The 27,789-nt window shown below is 39.2% G+C and overlaps 2 protein-coding genes across 3 annotated transcripts in view; one reads left to right on the forward strand and one right to left on the reverse strand.

Annotated features, from left to right (window-relative positions):
• spag8 (sperm associated antigen 8) overlaps window positions 1–7,867 on the reverse strand; it is a 36,905-nt gene extending 29,038 nt beyond the window's left edge. Inside the window, exons 1-6 of one of the 2 annotated variants that reach the window (XM_026339836.1) lie at window positions 7,723–7,867; window positions 5,386–5,545; window positions 5,091–5,136; window positions 3,682–3,796; window positions 3,433–3,495; window positions 2,767–2,878 (exon numbers count right to left, since the gene is read on the reverse strand). In XM_026339836.1, coding sequence (XP_026195621.1) covers window positions 2,771–2,878; window positions 3,433–3,495; window positions 3,682–3,796; window positions 5,091–5,136; window positions 5,386–5,545; window positions 7,723–7,791 — 561 coding nt within the window. In that variant the 5' untranslated portion in view covers window positions 7,792–7,867 and the 3' untranslated portion in view covers window positions 2,767–2,770. Of the gene's footprint in view, window positions 1–2,296; window positions 2,879–3,432; window positions 3,496–3,681; window positions 3,797–5,090; window positions 5,137–5,385; window positions 5,546–7,722 lie in introns of those variants that run through there. The other variant, XM_026339835.1, reaches the window with a different exon arrangement.
• A 5,962-nt stretch (window positions 7,868–13,829) lies between these two features.
• pmchl (pro-melanin-concentrating hormone, like) lies at window positions 13,830–14,368 on the forward strand. Its single transcript, XM_026340191.1, has one exon. It carries the CDS (start codon window positions 13,876–13,878, stop codon window positions 14,275–14,277), a length of 402 nt encoding a protein of 133 aa, XP_026195976.1. The 5' UTR covers window positions 13,830–13,875; the 3' UTR covers window positions 14,278–14,368.
• The last annotated feature ends 13,421 nt before the right edge of the window (window positions 14,369–27,789 follow it).

Consider the following 27,789-nt stretch of genomic DNA (forward strand, 5'->3'; position numbering starts at 1 on the left):
ATGGGCACTGTGTGCTCCAGTGTGTGTTTGTGTGTGTGTGTGTGTGTTTGTTCCTTTTCATCTCTGCAGGAGAACATCTTCGCCTCCTGCATGGCTGTAATTACTGCCCACTTTCTCACACAGTGGCACACTGTGAAGGTCTCTGCTGAGCCTCATGCTGACCTGCTAACTTCTCTCAACTGACCAGGCTGTCATCCTGTCATGTGCTATTTTCCGCCTTTTCATACAGCAGAAAAGCCCTTTTGCAAAGCCTCCGCTAAATCAAATGATGTTCACGACTCATCAGGTGATCTCATGTATCTTCAGTCAGTGCTAATTTGTACATAGTTGATGAACATTAATTAGGCACATCTAGTGAAAGAAGTTAATGACAGCTACTCTTTGACCGGCTGTAGTTTAGCCGTAGTAGCTGTAGTTTATTAATCTGCATACAGTTAGTGTTAATTCATTAGTGTAACTTGTTTATTTATTTATTTAAAAGCATTTCAAAGACTGGATTTTAACTTGAATTTGAGACTGGGACCCAACTTGTGACTGCAATGTAATCGTAATACAAGAGAGAAACAAATGGACTATATATTAAAATATCTCTCTACTTCTAGGTTAAACGCTCCTTAAGATGATGTCATTTGGAGGCATTTTTCATTTCTGATAATGTCATGGTAATGGTTGCTAATGGTACAGACTGTAGCCGTGTTCAACCTGCTCTTCCAAAGCTCTTTAAGATTATATTTGAATTGAAAGGAAGCTGAGTGAAATTTCACATACGAAAGTGAAAGGAAGTTTAATAATATTTATATAAATGTACTCCCCAAACCAGAATGATAGGAAGCAAGTTAATGTTTGTGAGGTTACCCTTTAAGACCTTCTTCACATTAGTTTATAATATCTTAAAGTGCTGCTTTTTGTCTTTTGGCCTGTCTATGACCAGTGGTCACTGGATCTTCTAGTGTTTAGCAAGCTAAGAACATTAACTCATGCACTGTAGTTAGGTACAGTTTTTAGGTACTTGCACTTTAGACTTTTTAGAGTTGAGTAGTTCCATTTTACAGTATGTTGCTTTTAAGTCATAAATAGTGTACTTTTTACTCCACTACATTTATTTCACAGCTTTATTTACTTTGCATTAGTAGTTGCACTTTAACTTAAGAACTGAGTTTATGTACTTCTACCACCTCCGGGGTTTTGATGAAAAAATACACACTGTATATACAGTAGCTTCCCCATGGCATACTGCATCAGGGCAAATTTCTGACAAGACCGCAAGGATCCAGAGGCATAACTAAGACACACAACAACTGAAATTAAAAGAGAGGAAACAAATTTGTTGTATCTAATTTCATTTCAGAGTACAAATTCTCTCTGAGGCCTTGTGTTTTACAGGCAAATTGGTTTTCCTGTATCATGAGATAATGAAATGTTTGGAGAGAAAAGCTGCATAAATATAAGCTAAAATTACTTGTCGCCATAGCTACTGCCTACTAATCCCTGCTGAAAGCTCAGAAAGGATCAGCAGCGCCTGGAATTATCCTCTGATTGACAGAACACACACATGAATCTGTAGCATATGTTGACCAATTCCCAACACTGTATTGTATATCACTTCTGCATGCCGTGGGCCTGTGAGTGCACATCTTTGTAAAGGAGGAGCAGTGCTACGTGTTATTTTCTGAGTCATGATACAGTAGGGTTTCTTGTTATTTTGTTCAAGGACAATAGCAAGATATTTACCCAGTGTAGGAGTAAAGTGTGGCTTTTTGTTGCTCAGCAGCTTTCCATTACAATAATTAGAGGTTGCAAAAGGCAACAAAGAAATTACAGAGCAAGATGAATGTAGCTGATAAACAAACCAAGCTACAAACAGTACAAGAGTCCAGCTATACAAAGTTCTACTCTCTTGTTTTCAGTTTGCAATTAGTCTATTTAATAGACGTTTTTGTGAAGAAGCAAAATGAGACATATTGTGGTGTTTTGTTTTGTTTTTTTCATAAATGTAAATTTTGCCACTTTCTGTAAAATTTCACATGTTAAACCAGACCTTATTCCTCATGATTATCATTGCTGTCACTCACAGTAGACTGACGGGGGAAATGCTGAAACTCCAATTTAAATCATTATTCAAATAGTATTTCCATGTATATGTCAAATATGTCACCTATATTATTCCTTCTTGTCACCGAAAGCTGATCTAATCATCTGTTTTTGTAGCAAATTAATTTTGTCACTTGGTTTACTCAGAGGTTAGTTTGTAATTTAAACTTCAGCAACAGCTGAAATTTAAATTGCGAGTGTCAGTGTTGCTCTGGGTCAGTACTGACCAGAATTAAACACAGTGCTCAGAAGACATGACTATCCTTAGGAAGTAAAACCTGAATTGTATCCATACAACAAAAAACTGTTAGTATTTTATGAGGTTCAGAGGTAGTTTGTTTGACAGATTTAAAATCCAAATGTCAGTGTCCTGCTGTTAGCTTTCTGTCAACATCACATCTCAATAGACGGCCTGCTATTGATTTTTTTTTTTCATACAGTAATACTGTGATACTCATGATACTTTATATCATCTTTATATACAAAGGATCCCAGGCTAAAACGCTGCTCTTTCACAGATTTCACTGCTCTACAGAAAATCCTGTGCTCATTTTTAGCTTTGACAATGGTAGAGAATCAGCAGGTGTCACTGTGGTTAAAAATAACAACACCCTCTGAAGTGGATTACCACTTTGGTTATAACCAGTAATGAAATGATGCTGTACTCTGACATACTTTCTCAGTTGTCAGGTGGGAACTCGGTTTCATCCAGCCGCTCACTAATGGGTTTGCTGAACTGGGCTGACTTCCTGAATGGTGCTTTCGGGGTCTGTACTGCGGTTACACCCTGTGACACAAAACAACACGAGAATAATGTTAAACCATCATCAACCACTTCCTGAATCTTACTATATGTGCTCTATGTACAGTAAGGGAGGTAAACATGGATACATTTGACATAAAATAATAAAGACAAACACTTTTCGCAGAGCAGAGAGGGGAAATGGGGCAAAGTGCTCTGAATCTAGACTCTCTCATCATTGTCCTCTTGACCGTGGTGGGCAAGTGCAACTCATCTGAGAGCTGCCGCTGCTACATTCTCCTTTGCTATGTTATATGGCGCCATTAGTGACAACTACAGCAAACTTGCTCAGAGACTAAGCACAGGCAGTCCACAGCATACATCATCAGGGAGAACAGATGATAGCAAAGATAATAATAGATAGTAATAGTAAGTAATTATAGATATGTACTATTTAAAGTTATATATTTAGTCTATTCCACATATAAACCGGATAAAGATAAATAAAAGCACGAGTTTCATTTTAATAGTAATGCAAATGAATAAGCAAATAAAACCAGATATTGTCCAAAAAATTACAACAATCTGATATACCGTACCTGTACCCGCTGGTAGTTTTCACTCCAAAATGTGACTGCCTGGTCAGTTTTATATTCATGAACCTGGATGAACATGAATGAAACAATAACAGGTGTGAACAACACTATGGGTCTGACCTTTCTTTGTTGTTTTATTTTTATAGCAGTGCTACTCTGAGATGGAAATATAATGATAATAGGCCTAAGCTAATTGAGTTTTCAGTTTTTTTGATTTTTTTGTTTGGAATTAATGTATACTATATTACATACTTGTGTTGTTTTAGGTGTAAGAGGCACAAATCCCTCCACACAGAAATCTTTCTGGGTTGTGGAGCCAAAATCAGTAGTGGGAGTTGGTGGATTCAGTTCAGCTTGAACCTTATCTCTGTGGAAAAAGAGAGATATTAGACTCTGTCAGTGTTTGAATTCAGCAGCACAAGTCTCACTCGTTTTGGAAAAGTCTATCATTATTATTATTATAAGAGCTACTGCTGATTACATTTGGCTATGTGTTTTCAGCTGGAATTTAAGAAAAATAGGCCTTAAGGGTTTGAATTAAACCACCACAACACTGTGGTTCCAACTAACCACCTTCTCACAGTTAGTATTGGCCATGAAACAACTTTGATCAGTCATCAGAAATATGAACCAGGAGCTAGCATCATCAGAAATTAAGTTCTCTTTGAAAATTCATCCTTCAATAGGCGGGAGGGATAAATGTCACTGATCATAAAACCAAGCAGCTAAGTGGGAAAATCCATTCATGCCACTCCTAACTAATTGAATTTCAGAGTTTGAGAAAAATGTGATGTGATGATGAACACCCTAAAATTTACAAAACAAGTAAAACAAGGATTAAATAAATGCAGTCTTCATGCAGTCTGATCATGTCCACCCAGTCTTGAGAAGTTTAATTCTAAATGCAAACAACTACAGTATATGAGATGAAGTGATAGTTTGTAAAAAAAAATAATTAACCCTAAGTACCTGTCTATCAGCAGACCAGCACTCAACATGCCTGATGCTTGCTCAAATGGAATTGTTGGGTTTTTTAAATATAATTTTTATACAATTATACTCTGTAAGGTATTAAACCTTACATTGTAAAGTGCCTTAGGATGACTTCTGTTGTGATTTGGCACTGGACAGAGACCCTCTGCAAATATCCTATCTGGCTACCTTTTGAAACTTCTTTATTCAAAATGGGATTGTGTTTAAGATAACAACACATCAGCCTAGAAAAACCCTCTGAGTTCTTTGCTGGACAGCAACCTAGTATAAATCAAGCAACATTGGTGTATACTGTACTTATAAAGTCCAAGAAATTTAGTGCATGGCTCAAGACTGAGTGATGAGACACTGTCTACTGCTGGACAAACAATTTTCATTGAAGACATAATGCTTTGTGTGAACAACCACATCTGTGGGAACATACTCTATAAACCACATTAGGATTACTGGGCTCCATGTAAAATAACATCATAAAATCTGATTTAAAAGGTATTACAGCTTAGATTTGGACAGTTAAACAAACCCAGACGTGTAAACATTGCATCACCTTGCTCCAACATGTTCTCCTGAAGATACGGTCAGGCACTGTTCTCCACTTCCATAAACAAACCACTTCCACTTCCTTTTTTTTTTTTGGTGTAAAAAAACATGTTTCAAAGTTAATTTACCTTATCATCTGAGCAATATGTTTTTCCAAAAGCTCGCCTCTGATGCCTGAATAGTGGAAATACAAAAGAAGAGATAAATTGAGCTTACATAGGAAATTACCTGACAAATATTCATTAAATAGTGAAATAAGATTAAAAAAAAATAGCTCATTGTAATCGTCAGTGCATCTGAGAATGTTTTAACCTAGTATTCTGTTAGACCTTTCCACCTGTCTATTCTATAGATGAATTATATTGACATTAGATGAAATACCGCAGTTTCATACTGTGCTTGGTGACTGACAAAGACACATACCGCGCAGCCTCACGCCAGGATCCTTGGGAGGTATGTAAGCTGCTTTGACTGTGGTGACAGTCTCCATTTTACATCCCTGGTCCACTGTCAGAATCCCTTTGTGACCGTGCCTTTGGGTTTGTATCTTCGTCTCCTCGTTGTCAAGAGCTGCCACAGCCCTCTGGGCAAATGAGCATAAAGAGAAAAAAATGTGGAATATGTTACAATCTAAAGCAATGCAATAAATCTCACATTTTTCTGAGCCTGTGTGTGGTCAAAAGCAGATTTTAATGAATGAAAATAAGAAAGGTTTGCAGGTTATAGAGTCTAAAATTATAATCTTAGAAAATATAGTGAATTTCATGGTTTTCTGCTTTCACTTGTCATAAAATTTGATCTTTCATGTGTTTATTGTGAACAACCATAAAAACCTCACAGTGATAGTGGAAAATTATGTGAACCCTTGAAATTATTAACTGGTTGACCCCCCACCCCCTTGGCAGCAATAACCTCAACCAGGTGCTTCCTGTAGCTGTGGATCAAACCTGCACATTGTTCAGGAGGAATTTTAACCCATTCTTCCTGCTGAACTGCTTCAGCTCTTTCATATTTCTTGGACAAATCTTTTGATACCCTTGGGAATTCATCTTCCCCTTAATCACTGCAAGCTGACCAGGTCCTGATGCAGCAAAGTAGGCCCAAATCATAATGTTTCCTCCACCATACTTTTACATACAATTGTGATTGATGTTTTCATAATGATATGCATTGCCCTTTTTACGCCAGCTGTAGTGCTGTGTGTTCTTTCCAAATAGTTAAATATAGTTTCACCAACCTACAAAACATTTTGCCAATACTGTTGTGTAGTGTCAGAAATGGTCTTTTTAATAAGCAGCAGCTTCCTTCGTGGTGTTCTGCCGTAGACACCCTGCTTGTTTAATGTTTTACATACCGTGGACTCATGAACACAGATGTTAGCCAGTTCCAATGATGCCTTTAAATCTTTGTGACACTTGGGGTTGCTTCTTTACCTTATTGATAAGTGTTTGTTGTGCTTAGGGTCATTTTGACTGGCCGCCCACTTCTTGGTAGAGTAACTACAGTCCCAAAGTATCTCCATTTGTAGATTATTTCCATTTGTTTTCCATTTTCTATCCATTTGTAGACTGATGAGTTTCTAAAGTCTTTGACATCCCTTTGTAACCCTTTCTAGCTTTATGTAATTCTGGATTGTAGATCCTCTGAAAGCTTCTTTTGGTGAGGCATGGCTCACATAACTGTATTCTTTTTGTGTAAAGCAAACTCACAAAGAGTGTTTTTTTGTCAATCAAAGTAGCTCTAGTCCACACCTCCAAACTAATTTTCTTAACTAATGCTAACACCTGACTCTAATTACCTTTGTTTTTATTACTATTACTTCATATTTGTTAATACTCTTGACTTAGATGAAGATGAGATCACATTTTAAGACAACTTAATGCAGAAAACCATAAAATTCTAAAAAGTTCACATACTTTTTCTTGCTACTGTACAGTTTAGCGTGCAGACCCATTAGGCATTCAACCTACTGTAGATGTGGAATACTTTCTATGAGCAGGTATCAACTTTAATAGTCTGACAGTAAGTTCCTATTTTCATAGGTGAGATTTCAAGGTAATGCAGAAAGCATTGGTCTAGCACAGGGGTAGGTAATCCTGGTCCATGAGAGCTGAAGCCCTGCTTGTTTTACAACTATCCCTCCACTTACAACTTCTGATTTGCTAAACACACCACATCCAGGTAAAAAAACAGTGGGATAGGCAAAGATTGTCAGAAAACAAGCTGAGCTGCCGCTCTCTAGGACCACGTTTGCTACGGATGGCCTAAAAAGAGTAAATTAAGAGTGAGAAGTGGTTATTGAATACTGTTTCATAATATAACATCAACTATATACTACTGGGTCACCATTTTTTGAACAGCTGTCAAAACAAACAATTAGATCTTTGACACAGAATTCAGACATATCATACATACCATATCACAACATATCATAGTGTCTTAACCATGGGTTATTCTACAATGGAATGAATTACAGGATTCATAGGAAGTAGCTAAGGGAACTGAACTGACGACGAGCCAAAATGTCTGTGAACAAGTCGGTACACTACTAATATAAATAACTACTATCAAGTGAGCGCATCTGTTTCTTTTGCTGAAATAGTGTTGTAGTGTTAGCTATAGTTTTATATATTGTTAATACAGTTTATGTTTGTATTGTTCCTATTTATTCTCGCTTTAATAGTTAGTGTTGAGTAAGGTTTGAGTGCTAACTAGCTAGTATAACGCTAGCTAAATGTTAACGAGACTGACTTCACTCACCTCTTCTACCCAGTTGTGCAATAGACTTTTTCCAACTTTCTTTTTAGGAGTTGTGGGTTTTTCTGTCATTGCGGCAAAAGACAACTTACAACTAGCTAACTAAATTTGACTCAGTGAGACTAGAACAGCCTGACTGTACTGATCACTTCACAACATCACTTAGCAACGGGACTCGGTTGACGGAAGTGTCACCATGACAACGGCCATTTTTGGCCCACACGGAAAGAAAACATCAAAATAAACTAAGAAATAAAAACGAACTAAAACACTCAAAATATAAAAAACCACAGTAAGAATGGGAAGAAAGATGACTGTTACAGTGGAATATTACAGTTTTTTGGTTAGAAGACGGTAATCCATTTTCTTTTTTCCGAAATGATCATTTCTAAAGTTACATCCAAATCAGCACCAGATTCAAGTTACTAGATTTTCCAATGTAAAACGTATATATATACGTTTATATATATATATATATATTGCTGCTAAACAATAAACAGAAATGAATATTCTATTAATATTCTTTTTGTGGGCCTGTAGCAAATTACCTGTTAGAAAAGGGAATTTCCTCAAAGGAACATAAAGTTTAACACACTACATGAAAGGTATATTTGTTTGTACTGAATTATTTCAAAAATGCTATTCGTCAGTCTGATTTCATCTAATCAAAATACAAACAACAAAATCATTTCTGTCTCCTTTCTGATTTTGTGAGAAAATATTATAAAGATTCCTTCAGATATAAAAGTGAAGATATTAATGATCCTCCTCATATTCTTCTAGATCAGCACAAGTCTCCAGGGGACAACTGTGGGTGAAAGCGCTGTCCCTTGTGGTGCAATTAAAGTGAACAGATATGACACTCCTGTCATTTGATCACCTGCTAATTTGACTTTACATCCATCCACCGATTGATCTCTCCATCTATTATCCACTGTTAAATCCATCCTGCTGAGCCTGGGCTCTGGTGGCACCTGGAGGAACAGTATTAGTCATGACATTCATTGTTGAATTGTCATGTTTCGAAAAGCAAAACTAAAGATAAAATACTACACATAAAAACTTAAATGATTCAAATAAATGACAAGAACATAGAGAAAACAAAACAAAACAAAAAGTCATTTGTATAGTTGCACTAAATAATTTTTTTTGACTTGATACATAACCCATTAGCAGTATGTAAGACTTTCTAATCATAAAAATCCTTTTAAACTTCTAAACAACGCCACATTCAAAAGAGACTCTGCCCAGTATACTCCATAGAACCATAGTTTGGTTCAGCAATAACTAAATTACTGAAAACGGCCATTAGACTGCAGTTGAAAACACAAAAAAGCAAGTAAGGGCACGCTGAGTTTGAATTTAGATGATGACATTCTCAATTTGAGAATATACTTACTTGCTCAGTAACCTTGTTGAATCAACTGTTCATTGAAAACCACATTCCATTTATTCATATCAATGCAAACCAGGCTAAATTTAACACCCGTTGCTTGTTACTTTGGATATGAGACACAGAAACAAACCACTGAGTCTGTTGCTGAGAAACAGCAGAGGAGTTTTGCTGTCAGACTGCCAGAGTGTCTGGAATAGTCTACCACCTCAGCACAAAGCACAGTCAGAAATCTAATCAATGTTTTATAGATGCTAGACTGTCAAACTGTGTCTTGTCATGCCACGCAAACTACTACTGTAGGTGTCCACCCATTATTTTATAGTGATGTGTAATTATACAGTAAATCCCACATGCTGTAGCATGTGTGCTGCAACAAAAGCATGGCAGTGAAAGGTGAGGTAGTCACCAAGAATAGTCTATACATCTTCCTAGTGGAAAAAAACTGGTTTGAGTTGTAAATACAGTACAGTAATAGTTTATGTTCAATTTTACCAAGGACACAATACACAAAATGGCCCTCACATCCACACACACACACGTATAAATAAATAGGAAGGCTAAGCATAGAGCTTACTATAGTTCATTATATTTTACAGAAGCTGTGTAGGTCTACAGCCAGCCTGCTGGCTCTGTGAGGCATGCTTGTTTGGTGGTAAATCAAAGACGAAAAATGGTACTTGAGGAGAAGTCCGAAATGTGCAAAGTTATGACAATTCATCCTGAGGCAGACACCGTGTCTGCAGCAAATTTAATGGAAAACCAATAAATAACTGTTCAGACATTTGAAACTACAAATGTAAACTTATGGTAGCACTTGAGGAAAATCCATGGCAATAGTCAAACAGTGAAATAGAAGTTGAAAGATTTTAAAGGCTAAGCTAAAACTGTGACCTGCTGGTGGGAGTAGATAAAGAGTCAAGGGATCACCAGTGGCTCTGGGATTCATCCTCTAGGCCAGGGCCATGGAGGACCGTGTTGGCCCAACAGAATGTCCAGAGACCAACGGTGCCATCTCAGAAGCCAGCCTGCTAAGTGACTGGAATAGGAAAAAGTGGATTGGCATTTCATATTTTTCAAATTGACATATTAACTACCTAAGATAAGACTGGTGACCTGTCCCCACCACCTGCTACAGTACCCCCACAACCATTATCTAAACAACAGTTTAGATAATGGATAGCAGGAATCTCAGCTGCTCTGACTCTGCTTTGGTGTAGATTGACTTGATTTGATTAACAGTTTGTCTTTTGTCATTCCGGAAACAACAAACCAGCAACTGTCATCGGATTCTGAGATTGTGTCTGAAAGCTTTCCTTCATCAAGAAGAAAAGAGCGACACGCTCTGAAGTGAAAACACCCAGTATATTTCAAACTAAAGCTAAACTGCATAACAAGCCCTTCTCTAAAAATGCCTCATGATTTCTTCCACAAATGCATCTAAGTAGTAGAGCATCTCCAGAAATTACCGAAACTTGGAGCAGCATTCTCTCGCACTGCGGCTCATGTGTGGTTACTGAGACGAGTGTGAGCTGGATTCAGATCAGATTCTCTAAAAGCCATCCGTGTATTTTATTATACAGTACTCCATCCAAAAACTGTCTCCATTTCCTAACCAACACGCAGAGCGCCAATGTTTCTATTTTGGTATTGCTTTGTAATTACATGTTGACTGGCCATCTCCATGACTACCACCATCTCTGCAGATACACTGATGAGATATGAATGTAAAATGTTAGACTGTTTTTCTCTTGGATACTTCATGTCCTGTAGCTCAAATGGCTGCCTACATTGGAGATGTCACTTTTTGTGAGAATATCATTCATAGCTCCAAATGCAATATCAGCTTTCTTGTCCATACTTTCATCTTCCCCTGGAGTCACACCCTGACCCCCATGACTAACTCTGCCATTATCAGTATGAGCCTCAAATAACTAAAAGCAGTGTTTGACTTTCATCTCGCAATTCTTCCCATTATGACTGGTGTTGTGTTATGTGCCCTCGCAAAAATAAGTCTGGAGAGAACTGCAATAGTGTACATTAACTACTGTAGTAGAGGAAAACATTATAATACTTCACCAGCACCCCTCAATCAGTGTTTTTGATTTATATCAATTGCTTTCTTATTCTACAAAAACTTTATATCTCTTGGAGATGAAGAGAGTTATGCAGAGGTCTGGGTGCAGGTTTGTGGCTTTTTAGCCTCTTTTAGCCCCTAGTTTTGGTGTTGCAACATCTTTATTGCATGGGTCAGTCTCAGTGTTCACATCAATGTTGTAGGACACGTTTGCATAAAGTTGAGCCTTTCTCAAATTTCCCCTGTTCCATATTCCTATTTTTCTGTCATCCTCTTTTTCCTCCATTTAATTTTTTCTTGTTTGGCCACTTTTACAATTTCCAGTGCACAAACTCTGCAATTTCTAGCGTCTTTTCGGCAGCTTATCATTTCTCCCTCATAGTTTCTTTAGAAAACACCTTTTCTAGTTAGTATGTTTTACTTCTCACCTCTGCCTTGGTGTAAAAGCAGAAATGCCTATTTGGGAATATTCACTAGATGTCAAAGAGAACTCGCTGCCCCTGTAAAGGAAGTCCTCTGTGCATGTTGCGGTTTAAAAGTCCTTAACCTGTCTGCGAGCAAACGAAAACTGAGATTTCAGTTGGTCAGACCTCAGGATGGTCTGGCAGAACGCACTGTGTTGGAATTTCAACACCATAATTCAATTTGTGCGTGTTAATACATTCACACTCACTGTTAGCTCTATGTCCTGTATTTTCCTTGCTGGAATAACACTTGACTCTGCATTATCTGGTCTGTCGCTCAGTATCGTTATTAAGAGAAGTGGCTTATTCTAACACACAGTTAGATCTTTTTATGCTTTATTTAAACCCCCGTGCCTAAGCCTTGTGTTTTGTTTGGCATCGATTAGCTCAGCCTCTCTCTTTGAAATCCCTTTTTTCATCTTCTTCTTTTTGACAAGGTGTAGTGTGGATGGCTGCTCCTTCACACCCGAGGGCAAACATGGAAAATATTTCCTTCCTCTGCTTTTCTGTTTTCCAGGAATCTCAGGGAAATGGTTATTTTATTAACGCGTGTGGAGCAAAGTGTCAAAGAACATGGAGTGGCTTTCAAGCAGTAATTTGTTTCTCTGAACTGATCTTTCAAGCAATATTCAGTAGGATAGAAGATGAATGTGCAGAAAATGGAAGCTTCCTTATTCGTAGTTGTTGTCCAACAGCTGCACTAATCAATCAAGAATTGTGTTGTGTCCTTGCATTGACTTTAAATACAGTCTTGCCAGCATTAAAAATTATATGAACACAACATTGAGGAGGGGATGGTTGGGTGTACAAAGCCTAGTAGAGAGCAGAGCTCATGTTTTGTCTCCTGCCCGTAGCCAGTGTTGGCTTCCTTTAACAGTGAGCATGACCATGAATAATAAGTTGTGTGTATGTGAGTAATATAGTATGATATTTCTCACTAGTCCTGTTACACATACCCCTTGAATTTGAAGTGTTGTGAGAAAATTATTATTTTTATTCTTTCTAAAGACCTGTATATTTTATTTCAAAACATGTGAAAAGTTCTTTTGCATTAACACCTGCTATACAGGAAGCACTCCACCCTTCCATTAATGAAACTGAATACTTGACATCTAGAACTGAAAGATAAGATTTAAATGAAACAATCTCCTTTTCAGAAAACCACAGACGTGGTCTCAGAGGCCAGACTTTTTAGAATCACAGACATGCTTTTCAATAAGAAATGGCCCTCAGCAATGCACATTACCAATGCTAAAATAGCTGTAGAAATATGATGGCACCTTATCATGTGTTTACTCATCACAGTTTTGTAATGTGTTGCAAAAAATGGTGTTAGGTCTCATAAGCCTTTAGTGCTCACAACTTTGTTATTCACAGCTCTGTTCCTAAGTACTAAGTTGGAAGACAGAACTCTCTTTCGGTAAATATCCGACTCACAAAAATGCACTTTGTTAATTTCCCAACATGTTTGATCTGACTCACATGTCAATTGAATAAATTACATTAACTAATTTCCTATGAATGTTATGCAGGCACAGGTGTGCAGCTTCTGCAGAACCCATATGGCAACTATAATTAGATGGGATTGTAATTATTATGCAGTCCAGCAAGACCAAATCAGTTTCTACTTCAGGGCTTTGGGAGCAGATCGACTAAAGAAGCTACCTTCACTTCATCGCAGACACGTCAACAAGTAGCTGCTGTCACAAACAAACACTTCAGAAATAATTTGTGTCTTTTAACGCACTAATCCAGGGTTAAACCCCTTATTATTATTGCTACATCAATGCCACAAGAGGACAGGTTTTGTCAAGTAAGTCCTGACATCACAAAGGGCTTCACGGGTGGGTAATCCATCCTTGTTTTAAAGGGCAGTAATTTCGGATTAATGGCCTTCTTGGACTTACCTGTTGTACGAAATCCTGCTGTTTCATTGTCAAGAATCTAATGTCAGCCACCACTTAGGGAATAACTTTAATTAACTTAAGAGAAAAACAACACACTTGAACACTGCGAGAGTCCTACCTAACTGTCTTTTGATGCTTTTGGCTAATTTCCTGAACACAACGGGAGAAGTTTTGGTGAAAAACAATTCAACGTGGCCAGTCGAATGTGTCCAGAATGGTATAAAAGGGGATCCTAGCATGTCAGAGTCAAAACAGCAAAGCAAGAGCTTGGGAAGGAAATTCACCCTCAAAGCCAGCGCCTGAAAAATCTACACTATGAAGAACCTGTCCGTCATCTTTGCTGCAGCACTTTTATTCGAGTGCTACGCACTGTCAGTGGCATTACCAATGAGCAAGACTGAAGACGGATCATTGGAGCAGGATACTTTTGCCTCGCTGTTGAGTGGTGAGGCGATAGAAAACAACCTGGGCGACACAGATCTGGCCACTGTAGGCAAAACCAGAGGACCAAGGGTAATCGTCGTTGCTGAACCAAGCCTGTGGAAGGACATCCGGGCGCTGCACAATGGACTGTCCCTTTACAAGCGGAGAATTGATGACAACAACCAGGTCATCGAAACCAGAGATGCTGTCCAGGACCCGAGCATCCCTATCCTGAGGAGGGACACCATGAGGTGCATGGTTGGACGGGTATACCGCCCGTGCTGGGAAGTCTAGGACAAATTGCTTTGTTCGTCAAGCTGCCAGAATGGGGAACCACCATCACATCCTCTTCTGCCTTACACTGAGTTGTAACATAATCTATACATAAACGCAAAAATCTATGTACATATATTTGAATTACTGCAGATCTATGAATAAAAATCATTGAATTCTGCCTTATGTCTTGTGCATGTTTGGTATTTTTCTACTCAATCTCAGTCCTAAATGAATGTAAGAGTTTGGCACAGGCTGCAGCTTGGCTTCATCTGGGTAAATGGTAGTTCTAGTTCAACAAAAAAAACCCACTTCTTTTAGGAGAAGTCACTGAGATAACGCCGATGACTTACCCTCTTTCAGCAATTCCACTTCTTTCTCCTAGAATTACAAACTGATTTTCACATAAAAAAAATCCTGCATACTGGTGAATGATTGCTGTTTCATGTGTGTTGGTGGCTGTCTGCGTGCAGAACAAAACCAAGCTCCTAAGAGAGTATTTCCGATGCTACAGGAGCTCATCTTCCGCAAGATTTGAAGTGTGCATGCAGCGCAATAATGCCAGAGCATTAAGCTAAGTGATTTCCTGAACTTTGCAGATATGTCCTGCACATCTGCCCTCAACCAGAAGAGTCAGGATTTGATATAAATTGGCCTTTCAGTCAATCAGGATGGGAATCAAGCTTCCTGATGTTTGATAAACATCAATTACAGATGGTTTGGCTCATTAGAGCTGCTGTGGCTTCTGTTTTGCCAAATGCAGCTAATCCACAGAATGAAACACCAAGCTCTTCATGTGTTCCTTAACCCACAATGTGGGTTCAAGAAACTGTTCACATTGTACTATATCATGGACATTATCTCTGTCATGATCACCTACTAACAGAGCATCTGAAAAATAGGTACTCTGGTTTTAATTTAGAAAAAAAACTTGGAAACCTTTTTCATCCTGTTTCTAGATATTTCATTCATGACGTCAACATTTCTGACATGAATAATGAAGCCCTGTTGTTGTTTTCATCAGTAATGCCGGTAATTTTCTCTGAGTTCTGTGACATCAGAGAAAACAAATTAAACAGTAAGATTCAGCAGAGCACCACTGCATGATGTTCTGGCCGTGTGTGAGTTCATACGTGTTCACAGTTTGAATTAGTTCAACCTGTTAGCAGTCATGTGTCTATGTGTGGTCCAGTTGTCACATGTAGATACCTGCAGCGCTTTTCCTGCCAGGAATCACTGGCAGGAAAAGCGCTGGCAGAAAGGTTTGTGCTGCGTGATTGTTGTGGGTCAGTCAAAATGGCCCAGCCACAGCTTCAGAAAATTCCTCACAAAAACCAGAGTGAGAGCAGTGAGTCAGCAGTAAGGAGGATGTGTTTCTGGGAATGTCTGCACCTTTTTGGTATTTGGGAGTAAGCTTCTGGTTGGAAAAACAATTAGGCTGAAGACATCGGCAGATATCCAACATATGAAAAATGCAATGCCAATGGCCACAATTTGGAAAAACTGTGGTACTTTGTAATTTATAACAGACCATTTATTGCCCTCTATGACAACATGAGAACAGTTCCTTCAAAGCAAGCAATCACTTTAAGAACTATTGAAATTTTACATTACAAGAGCAGGATTTTGATGACACAGATGACAGATGATCATGTTGGTTGTTCAGTCCACCTTTTGTCTTAGAATTTGTTTTGTTCTATCATTTGGTACAGACATTCATGTTCTCAAGAGGGTTTAACCTACTAAGTTTGGAAGTTCGTAAGCATTTCTCTATCAAGCACCACTATCAAGTGCACATGTTTGGTTTCGAGTACAGCCTAAAATGTTTTACTGGACATTCATGGTCCCCAGAGGATGTTTTGTAAAAATGTTTGGGGTTCCCCTGACTTTTCTGCTTGCAGCAGGTGAATGTTTTTTTTGTTTTTTTTTTAAATTTAACTCATGATCAATGTTCACGGTGGGCCAGATCTTAAAGTCATCCCTGAGTCTGATGTTTCCTTTAATATCACAGAACAGATCGCTTTTAGCAAACCTTGAAAGGCAAATCAAACATTGATCCCAGAGGCCATTTATGGCATCACTTTGTAATATAGCCAAGTATAATTAAAACTGTAGAAAGTCTTCTGTGTACTGCAGGACATCACTATGGGTGAAAGTACAGTGGAAAAATGAGGATAACTACCTGTCTTGTAGTTTGACAATCTTAGGAACATTGCAGATTTTCTTTTCATAAATGCAATACAACTGCAACTACAATGTGACTCAGTTTGTAATAAAAGATTCTATTATTTGTTTTCCAAGGTTTGATCTTCTAACAACATTGCTTGTGAAAAGAATGTTGCTGTAACCCGAGGACACTATCATATCTGTGGGCAGGTCGGTTTTCTCTAATATATGAGCTGTATAATGTGTGCCAAAAGTTTCTTTAGCTGCCAAGATCCACATCCATGAAACAAAACTATTACAACAGCAACTGCAAAGTCACAGCACTGTTCAAACACAGCTAAGCAGAAATCGAGCTTATCCTACTTGTTTGTAAGGTAATGGCATGGGCTCAGATTATCAGTGTGACAGGACAGACTGTCAAGATAAACAAAAAGCATCCACTTTGCAGTGTTGCTTCAGCATTGCTTTTTCATTTTGAAATGTTGGCTTCTAGTCTAAACTTGACATTAAACTTCTAATTATTACACAACAAGACCTTTGAAGATCATTATTTATTAGAGCTTTCCTACCAAGGTTTTTGTATCACACATCATAAAATATAATAAACACACAGACACTGTAATTGCTGCAGTTAATTCAATGACTTTCTTTTGCAGGAAGACATTGTTAGACTGGCTTGCTTTGCTTGCTGTGTTCTTTCTGAAGACTTTCACTATTAATAACTGAGGATCAGCAGGAGAAAGGTTAACTATCCATTCAAACTGTCGTGGACTTCATTATCAAAGGGTGGCAAACACAGCTTGGCTGTCTGCTACACTCTCTCCATCTCCCCCAGACCAGTTCCATTTAGGATGATAAGGCTCTTAAGAAGTCTCTCTGTCTCTGTATAGCTGAAGTCAGTGGATGGAGATTTAATGAGTGGTATACTTCTCATGGTAATTCTTAAAAAGAAAGTGTCTGAATTACTGCAGTTCTGTAGTACAGGGCAAGATAAACAATATACTGTAGATGCAGACATTATGTGTCATCAAAACATCAGGACTAAATTAATGAGTAGGTTATAATTCAACTTGTTGTGAGAAGAGGAAATAGCCATAATCAAATTCAGGCTCGGTTGCAGTGAGGTAACATCTTCAATACACAGGACCACTCTGTATATAATGTCATATGGCTCCGAAAACCACTTGACTAAAGTCCGGATTTGATGAAACACAGAACATTTTCCAACAGAACACTAAGTGGAGGCTGGATGCTGTTGATTTTAACTTGTTTACACTCAGATAAACACTACTTTAGACAACAAACTGAAGTTACAGCACCCGCATAGACACAGGGATTGAGGTCAAGTGTCAAACAATGCACAACGTCAGATGTCATCACAATCTGTATCATATGAATGTGTGTAGAGGTAAAGTGTTTTTGAGCTACTAAATACACAGTATAAGACAAAGCATAAGGATGTTGGAAGAATTTATTGAAGTTTTATATTATACTGTATACTTGATGCATCGTTTAACCTTGTATCATTACAAAACTGTTGGATCTTTGAGGGGGTATATTTTCATATTTCATTTTATCCTAATATTGGTCTGTTTACAGTTTATGCATATGTGTTATACTGAAAAGTACACATCCTTTGAAGTCCTGAGAGATGATTATTTTTACCTCTTGTACTTGCAAATGATTAGATTTACATTTCATGCTCACAAGTTATGTCTTCATTTGTGAACACGAAATAAGAATTTATGTGCACAAGATAAAACGAAATCATCCTGTGGGAGTTTGGGGCCCCCAAAGATGAGAGAAAAAGAAAAGAAAGTGTAACATAGACTAAGAAAATGTATGTAAATACAGTTCTATACAGCCTTCATAGTGGGTACTGGTGGGTGAAAAAGTGATGACTTGCTTTTTCCAACATGACTCAATCTCCTACAGAAAAATTTAAGAACTGAAATTAAAAATATGTTATGGTGCAATTTCCTGTTTCCTCTGATGTGTATTAGTAATACAGTATTTGTACAGTGGAGAGTGAGGATAATGCTAAGTGAAACTGCTCAAACTGGGGCAGTGAAGGCCTGCGACTGTCTGAAATGGCTGAAACAGCTGACACAGTGAAAGAAGGTGAACACGTGAAGGCCTCTAAAGCAGGAAAGGAGTCATCTGTGTATGATTTCTCAACAGTGCTCGTTTTGCACAGTTTACAACAAATGGCTTTCGCCCTCAATGGGGTACCTTGGAAAAAATGAACATCTGGAACCCATTTTTGGCATAGTGATTATTCTGTCTGGGCTGTCAAGATAAAAATCAGTGCATTGTTTTACCAAATTGCAACACCAGTATTTTTATTTATGTATGCCCCTGAGATGTGTTGTCTAGCGCAGGTTTACTTGTGAAACTAAATACAAATGTATAGCACATCTCAGTGTGGAACAAAGAGCTGCCAGAAGCATTTCACATAACATTTTTCTGACCTCGGTCAGTAATCTTTATCACACATAAAGATGTGTTGTGCATCTTTTGACAGTAAGTGTGTGGAAACTTTCAAAATACTTCCATGAAATTACACACTTCTTAAATCACTTCTTCAGAAAGGGTGTTGGGATGAGCCATGAAACCACAAGGCATCAGTCAGATCAGACCATCAGGTGCAAACTAATGCGCTATAAGACAGGAGGAGACCAAACATCTGTGATGATGTTATCAGTTGGAAACTTTGGTTACTTTGAGTGCAACTCAAGGCCCCCAGAGAATCTGTGTGGGGTATTTCAAGCTTGTTCTCTCCCTCTCTCTCTCTCTCTCTCTCACACACACACACACACACACACACACACAGTGAGTTTTTCCAGTTATGGGAGAGAAGAATTGTCTATTTATACATCTGGTAGAACCAGAGCGACATGGGCATCCCATCATCGAACACAGGCTCGCCTGGTTGCTGTACCAGTCCCACATTTCAACAACTTTGCAAAACTCAACACATCATGTGCAGTTTGATATTAAAAGCAAATCAGTAAAGGAAGGAGTTACACAAGTGACTTGAAAAACCTAAAATCTAATCGGAAACATCTGTGCTGTGGAAGTGACTAAGTCAAGACAATACATTAAGCGTGGAAGAGTTTTTAATTAACAGCAAGCAGCATCAAGTGCACATTAAAATGAGATAAGCAAATAAAACAGCTGTGGAGTTTGAGAATAAAAGCCTGTCTCTATATTCTTATTTCAAACAAAGGCCTGGTTCTATCTGCGTATCTGTGTGGGTAAGTCAATGACGTTTTAAGAATTGATTGTAAATAAATAATCATGACACAGAGTTAATGAAGGAGTTTTTAAATTCACGCAATCATTAATGCCTACATAATAGAATCTAAATAGTTTTCTTAGTAGTGAGGGGAAAGTAGTTCACATGCCACGGAAACTACTTTTTTTCCCCGCTGTGCAATTTCTGAGGGCAGATATAATGGTGAACAGTAAAAATGATGCACTATTTAGTTCAAACTTCATTTCCAGAACTGTGCCTTTTTCTAAAATGTAACCTGAAACTTCGTTACGTACAGTCTGAGCCTTTGGTGGATGGCGTTTTTATATCCAGACATGATGCTCTCATCTGTCACCGATTAACCTGCTAATTAAAGACATGATCAAGTCTGAAGATGGTACAGTGTGATGACGCAGCTGGACCTTAGATTATACTTAATCTTGGCTCAGCTATAATTAACCCTGGACAAACACACAAGGAAACAACGGTAAAGCTGTGGACGTTGTAATGTGTTCTTTGCCATGCTTTATTGTTCCCTGAGGAGGAAACATACTTCCTCCTTACATGGAGGGTGAGAGCACAGAGGACAGGGGTCGGTTGGACCACAGAGATTGCAGATTGTGAGGGAGTCAAGCATAAGACTCTAAGTATCATTATAGAAAAAAAAACAGGAAGGGATTGATGGATCCTGCACGTTTGATTTTAGCCTGTTAGAAGAATAATGGACAAGAATATCTGCTTGTCTCATGTCAGAATATAATATATCATAGATAATATCAACTTTATATTTTAAAGTGAACATCTGCTCTATTGCCTGTCTAAAACTCTAAACATTGTATTTAATCTTCAGATTTCTTGCATCAAGGGCAGTGACAATGACTGCCTTTATGTGAATGAAACCTGATAGTGAAATCGAATTTGGAATCTCCCTAATATGATCAGTCTAATCGTTTGGTCAACCGTGGCATGTGGCGCCAAAGGCCTCTCCGATGTCCACTGCTAATTGAATTCCTCCCAGTCTGTTTAAATAATCAGTGTAACAGCTCAACATGTTCAAGCCTGACTAGCTGCAGGCCACCAGAGACTGAAGTCATCAGATAAAACGGTAAATGCAGCTCTGGTGAATTTAGAGAATTACAGATGGTGGCAGATAAGCTCGAACGCTCCGATTTTCAGGAAACAGTCCATTTCTAAATGGACTGTACTTCTCACGGGATGAAGTGCTTCACAGTACCTTTCATTGACACATGCTCACACACACACATGCACATACACACTGGGACATCTCCAGCCTCATGCAAGGCATAGACCTGGCTTTCAGTGGAGCGGTGTTCAGCTAAACACCCGATCATCAATGTACAATAGCATTTAGCTCAAACCACTGTTGTGAACCCTCCAAGTGGCCCTGATCTTACTTTTAATGGAGGTGATAACAAACTAAATTGGATTTTTTATTTTTTTTTTAAATCAGATCTGGCCCACTTTAATACGTGGCCCCAGATCGCAACCGCGAGACAGGAATTGTGTTTCTTTTGGCACCTCACCTCCATGCACCTGCGCATATTGCCCGTCACCATCAGTTAGTGTTGGCTCCACACAGTCTGGTAAAAAAGAAACACAAAGACTAAGTTCTTGCCTCATTTTTATTTCAACAGGAATCAGTGAGAACTGAAGGCCTGTGTTATTTTAAAATGATAAGACGCTGTTGACTCAGCTTCACGATTGCAACCAGAGTTCCTGACAACGTTACTTATTTATGTCATAATCTGCCATAATTTATTAGTCAGACCCAATCACTTTTAGAATTGTAACGAGTGGCTGCTAACCACAGCCTCACGTAGTCAGAAGCCCATGTTCTCTCTTCACTGTTGCTGAAAATCCCACAGATGTCAGAGCAGTGACACACCGGGTGCTGGTCTGGGCCAGTGATTTGAAGACCTTTCCAGGCCTCATGAAGTACTATGGGTCACAGAAAATAATTGGGAGACAGAGGCAGAGAGAGAGAAAGATGACCTTACTGCTGACTGTGTTGATTCTTTCGCTGTGTTTTAGTGTTTTTGCTGGGTATAACACGAGGTGAACTTACCAGAAATGAGACAGGAGAGGACCAGCAGGAGAGCACGGTAACCTCACACGATGTTGAAAAGATTCATGGCTCATTTCACGTGCTCTTAAACTTTGATTTTCGTTCTCTGAGCTCACAGTGTAACACGTAAAAAGTGGGAATCCGTTCAAAGGAGGCTGTTGTGAAGCAGCACCACACTGGAGAACCGGACCTGCCATCCTCCTAGAGAAACCAGCTAATAACTGTGCTTGGTGCTTGTGTATTACAGAGGACCTCTCCGTTGAGTGGATTCCATCGGGCTTTACTCCCTCTTCACCTGCTCTCACACATCTCAGAGTGGTGTCGACATTCAGAAGCCAGACAGCAGGAGTGACAAAGAACGGTGGCTTTTAGGATCACTTGAGTTTCCATTAGGCTCCATGCATCAGTCTGTTGCTATATGGGTAACAACAATGAACATTAACTAACTTGCAGTTACTGTATGTTAGCACAGCTGATATATGTTTTCACAGAAAACAAGGACATTTGTCAGTGACCCCAAACTGTTGAACGACAGTGAATGTGGAGATACGCTGATGTGTCCATGTTGTAGTCCATAACTGCAGCGAGTCTCAACTAGTCATCTAATCTGTGGTGTTACTGTGGATGGGAGACTTTTGAGTTCCACAAGTCCTGTAAGTAGTGCTAGTGGTTCTAAGGGTCATGGGCCGTGAGGAGATTTTAGGGCTCCTTTTTAATAAAGAATCCTGTCTGTCCCTGCAGGTTCCCAGAGCACTTCTATGGAGTCTGATAGAGAAACACCTTACTATGAAAAGTAACCCCCTTAAACCCCCTTTGTGGGTTTTTTTTTCTGCACTCAATCTCATATCTATAAATCTATAGCTTTAGTATACACTATTGAACTGGGTAGTGCCTTTGTTGTAAATTATACCTCCCCATTTTTCAGCGACTTCTGTTTTCCGTCAACCATCATCACTCATTATAAACCATGCTTACATAAGCTTATATTCACTGACACACGAATTCGCAGCATTCCCACTTGCCTGCCAGGGGCAGTTGGTGAAGTGACTTGCGGAGGTAGCGCACTCGTCTCCTCAGACAGACTCTTCCGGCAGAGCTGTGGTCCTCCACAGCTGACTCCATCAGTCAGTCCCAGGTGCCCTTGTCTGGCTCCATGGGGCCGGGTGACATCATCGTCACCGCCCTCTTCCCCTGCTGTCTCTAATGGAGGCCTAGAGCTGGTGAAGGGGCCTTGTGAATAATTTAGGAGCTCTGGTGCACTTTATAACCTGGCCTGCAAGGCTAGCCGGGACATTCACCCTAAGTGCATTAGTATAATAGTCGAGGAGGAAACTAGCCTCTATTGACTGATATAATCAATAACTGTGCTTCTGTTCGCCGTTGCATCCCTGGAGGTTCCTGTGTGTGTGTGGGATGATGGACCAAACAAGTAGAAAACACTCATGAGAACAACAAAAAGCAACCTCACATAATTACGTTTTGAGGAAAATGGGTTTATCTCCGACACAAACAGCTGATGAATAACTTGAGCTATTTGATCCATTCGTTCATTTCTTGACACTGTCAAGCGAGCAGGATCCATTCCTAACAATCATCAACAGAATTTCCCTGCAGGAAGGCAAAGAAACTGTGGTAGAAAGGTGACTGATTTCAATAAGGAAAGTTCTTTTGCAGTCCTTGACAGCAGAAGGAAAAAAGATGTACACAGATAACCCAGTGATGTTCAACACAAAAGCACAAAAATGAACATGTTTTCAGTCAAATACATTTTGTTAACAGCCAGAGTTGGAGGCACAATCAAATGTAGGCAGCAGCTCATGGAAAATAAATACAAACAAATATAATGTAACATGTAATATGTTTTCATCCAGTAATTAGACCTAAAAGCAGTTTAATTGTGTGACTTCTATGTGCAGTATATGTGGATATCATATACAGTTTCCTTTTCTTTCTTATTTCTTATTTGTTTTTATCGTTTTTTGTATTGTGTCTCTGTCTTTTATGTGGTTGCTTAAAGCACCTCAGGTCCCAGAAGGACTTGCAGCAAAACTGAAAATAAGAACTTTCTTTGATGTTATTCTCTATTCATGTTTTATCATAAAATATTCATTTTGTTAGTCGTATTCACTATCACTACATTGGATTTGCACTTTTCTTACAAAGAAATCTGTTATTAGAGAAACCTACAAGGTTCTTACTGCTGCTATTTTGTAAGTACAGCATTTCCAGACCATGTGGATTAAAAAATATTCCATTTACTGCATCATAAGAACAGATTTCTAAATGGAGGTTCTTCATATATTTCCAAAATAAGTGGTGGTTCCACCGTGCAGGCGGCATCGCACTGAAATTGCAGAGGTACTCAGTTAGTCCACCACTTTGGTCCGCCTACAGTGTAGTATGTGGTCCTCTGGATAAATTCTACTTACTTTGACTTTAAATTGTAATAACCAAAGTTGTCCTCTAATTTTTCTTCATGTGGTATTATTAGTTGTTTTTTAACAAACATGTTTTAACTTGTCCTGTTATCTTATTAGCTTCACCATTAAAATAATATGGTAAACATGTCAGAAGCATGGTGGCATAGTTATTGTAAGCATGCTGATTTATTATAAAGCGCCACAGTCTATCTGAGATGCTACTTTAAGCGACAGTATGCAGCTTTTCTGTATGTTCCAAGACAGAGCTTATTGTGGAGAGGTGCTGTCAGCACTTGGACACAGCCCGGCAGCTGTGCAGCGACATTCATTCCTAAAAGCTTTTGAGCGAGGCTTACCTTTAGAACAAATCGGAGAATTTCAACAATTCCTTCAATTTGTGACTTATACCTGAAGGACTGTGCAGAACATGGGGTAGCAGATGGTAGAAGAGCAGAGCAGAGCAGAGTGAGAGGAGGCTGGGTGGAGCAGAGTGGACTGATTTTACTGTAAGTCTCATGCTACCACTGGCATAAGATGCATACTGTAGCTTTAATAATGTGTCTGTGACTGTCCTGTCATGTTGGACTTGCAGACCTGACCAGAGAGTAGAGCTAAAAAGAGGAATGCAGGATCTCCACATAGATAACGACAACAAACATTGTCATTTCAGGATCTCTCCAGGAAAACAATGACACTATTGCACTGTGTTGTTCAGTCCACATAGAAAGTGCCACAGATAGTTGTTTACAAATAAAAAATGTACAGATTTAGTCCTTGATTCACTCTGTTAACACCAGGTCCATCCCATAAATCTTCAAATTGAAATAATCAGACAGAGAGTTCTGAGTTCACCCATGGATTCATTCTGGATATCTTTGTAGAATAAAGTGATGGAGTTGCCTGGGATCAGTGGCGGACGCTCTCTGTCAATCTCTGTGTTCCACGCAGACAGTGAAGGAGATGGCCAAGTGACCCCAGAGTTGATTTACAATGTGTCAGCAGGCGCAGCATTGTTTCCCCTCCTCCCAGCTCACCAAGGATTTATCACAGCTCAGAGGCGACGTATGCCAGGCAGCCTGACTCACCAAACAGGTCAGATTACAAGGCACTGAAGATGACAGGAGGCATCTTTAAAACAAAGTCGTTCTGGGTGCCCTGGGCTCTGGGTAAATTGCTTTCAATTTAAAGATGGAGGAGTGCTTTTGCTACTTAGTGTGGGAAAACTCAGAACACTAGAGACTTTTTCAACATTTAATGACATTAAATCTTTTTAAAAATCCATCCAACATCAAGAAATCCAAACTATGAAATTACAGTACTGCATTACACGGCTCATAAATCCATCTGTAGCAGTTGTCAACACATAAGAAAGGAATAATCGACCAACTAAACAGCACCAAGCACCAGATTTATGGGCAGCCTTGTTCTCATTATTACCGATCTCGTAAATCAAAACACAAACACTGGCACAGTTCCCTCTGAGTGGAGCAGTGTGATGCAACCTCTGTTAGTCATAGTCCGTGCATGGCGACATTTACTTAATAGCCCTTTAGTGATTATTATGTTTAAAATGAGGTTGGGTTAAAATACAGGGAACAGTGTGACATCCAGAAAGTCTGGTGCACTACTGGTGCTTTGGGCAGTATGATGTAATGTGAACAGTGAGATGTAGTGTACGTGACCGCTGGTGAGGAAGGTAGATTACATTTGTTGAACTGAGCAGGAAGGGGGCAAGGGTGGGAACAGCTACCCCCTCTACGCTTTTACCCACTGCCATCTTTAATGTTTCAATGCTTTTCTTTGCCTATATTGAATTGTTTTTATTATTATATCCATGTCTGTATTTACCATGCATTGTCCTACATAAATAAAGCTACCTCGCCTAGAGCAAACATGCGCAGCAGAGTTCACTCACAGAGAGTCAGAGTCAGCCTGCAGCCCAGCACAGAGGAGGGGAGCGAGGCAGCGGCTGCTACCGCATCTGAAGCTGAAGTCAGGGCCTCTCTGTGTCAAGTGTAATCAACCACACCGCTTTAGCACAAACCAAGTTACACAGGTAATGAATGTAATATTTGCCGAGTGTGATTTAATAATGAGAGCGTGTCAGTTATCCTAATGTTCGTCAAAGAAGTTGCATGAGACATCATTTGAAAGAACGTTCTGGTAATTACTCGGATTTAATTTTAGTAAATGTCAAAGAACTGTAGGCGACGATGAACTGAACTGCCAAAGTGATTATAAAGGAAATACACAGCTCATTGGGTACACCTAGTTGAACTAAGTCGAAGGCTAAATAATGGAAACACCTCTCTGAACATAACCTTCAATTAAATTATCTCTAATTCAGATATATCTCAAATATTATCATATCATATCATTACCAGGAGCCTGCCAACTATTTAAGAATTTAACATATACTGTGAGTCTATGATTAGAGAATCACAATTGCAATATTTGGAGCAGAAATACTACTCAGTAACTTCAGTATGTATGCATTAGAGCTTGACTGACTGAAATACCAGTAGCCCCCACCTCTCTGCCATCAAGCTGTAAAACACCTCTGAGAAAATGAACTTTTTTTTAACTTCCCCAAACAGTATGATTAACGTGTACATCCAACATGACTGATAACAATTCTCAGAAAGATTACTCAGTGCTCATGAAGACCATGAGTGATTAAAAAAACACCATGAACTTGAAGACGTGAGGTGGTTTTCTAAGCAGCACTAAACATGAAAGGCTGGTCTGTCACTACTTAGCCTTGGTTGAGATTTCCTTTAATACATCCTCTGGAATGTATAATTTGTCTCCTTTACTTTCAAAGCCCACTCTCCTGTCACACAACAATTCAACAAACATGTATTGTAACCTTGATGGAGAGGAGAGGATGACTCTCTGCAGACCGAGTGGAAGAGGTAGAGCTGGTCTGGAGAAAATCCTGTTCACACCTGCTCAGGCCACAACGGGAGCCTTTCTTTCCTCTGTGTGACATCGAGCGACAAAGGTCACTAAAGTTCAGGAAGCATGAGGATTTTTTTTTTTTAAATTTGAAAATCTATAAATTGTGAAAATGAATGCCCCTGTGTTTATTTGTGCTTCACTCCACTAGCGAGCCTAGAGGCCTCATTCTGCACGCCAGCTGCCAAGCTATTAGCACCCCACAGAAACCCTAACAGTGCGGCCACAAGCCGGCTGTTTGTTTGACTTTGTCATTATTGAATTGAGACGCGCAGGCTCAGTGGACTGGAGGTGAGAATGGACACTGACTCGTTGTGAAGGGCGCACTTGTTCAATCTCTGGCCATCTTGGACGATGTTTAGACTGAGAATGAGTTCCAAACATTTGACTCAGGTCTTGGACGATCCTCTTGTGGGTGAGATCGGTGTTGCTGAATTACCAAGAGTGAAGCCAAGCTTTGCATTCTTTCTGGGCCTCAGTGCTGACTCGCAAATTCACTTAATGGGGAGAGCTTGAATAAACCTGGAAAAGGACAGAGCTACTTTGGCTTTGAAGACACTGAAATGTGCAAAAATAAATAACCATGCTCCAACTGCTGCCACTGAATGTCACTCAAGATCTTTTAAGGCCATCGGGTCTGTGTAATT

Source organism: Anabas testudineus, chromosome 22 (assembly GCF_900324465.2).
Source record: "Anabas testudineus chromosome 22, fAnaTes1.2, whole genome shotgun sequence".
Lineage (NCBI taxonomy): Eukaryota > Metazoa > Chordata > Actinopteri > Anabantiformes > Anabantidae > Anabas > Anabas testudineus.

Coding starts and splice junctions, on each gene's coding strand:
- pmchl (XM_026340191.1), top strand. CDS start 13,876: ATGAAGAACCTGTCCGTCATCTTTGCTGCAGCACTTTTATTCGAGTGC.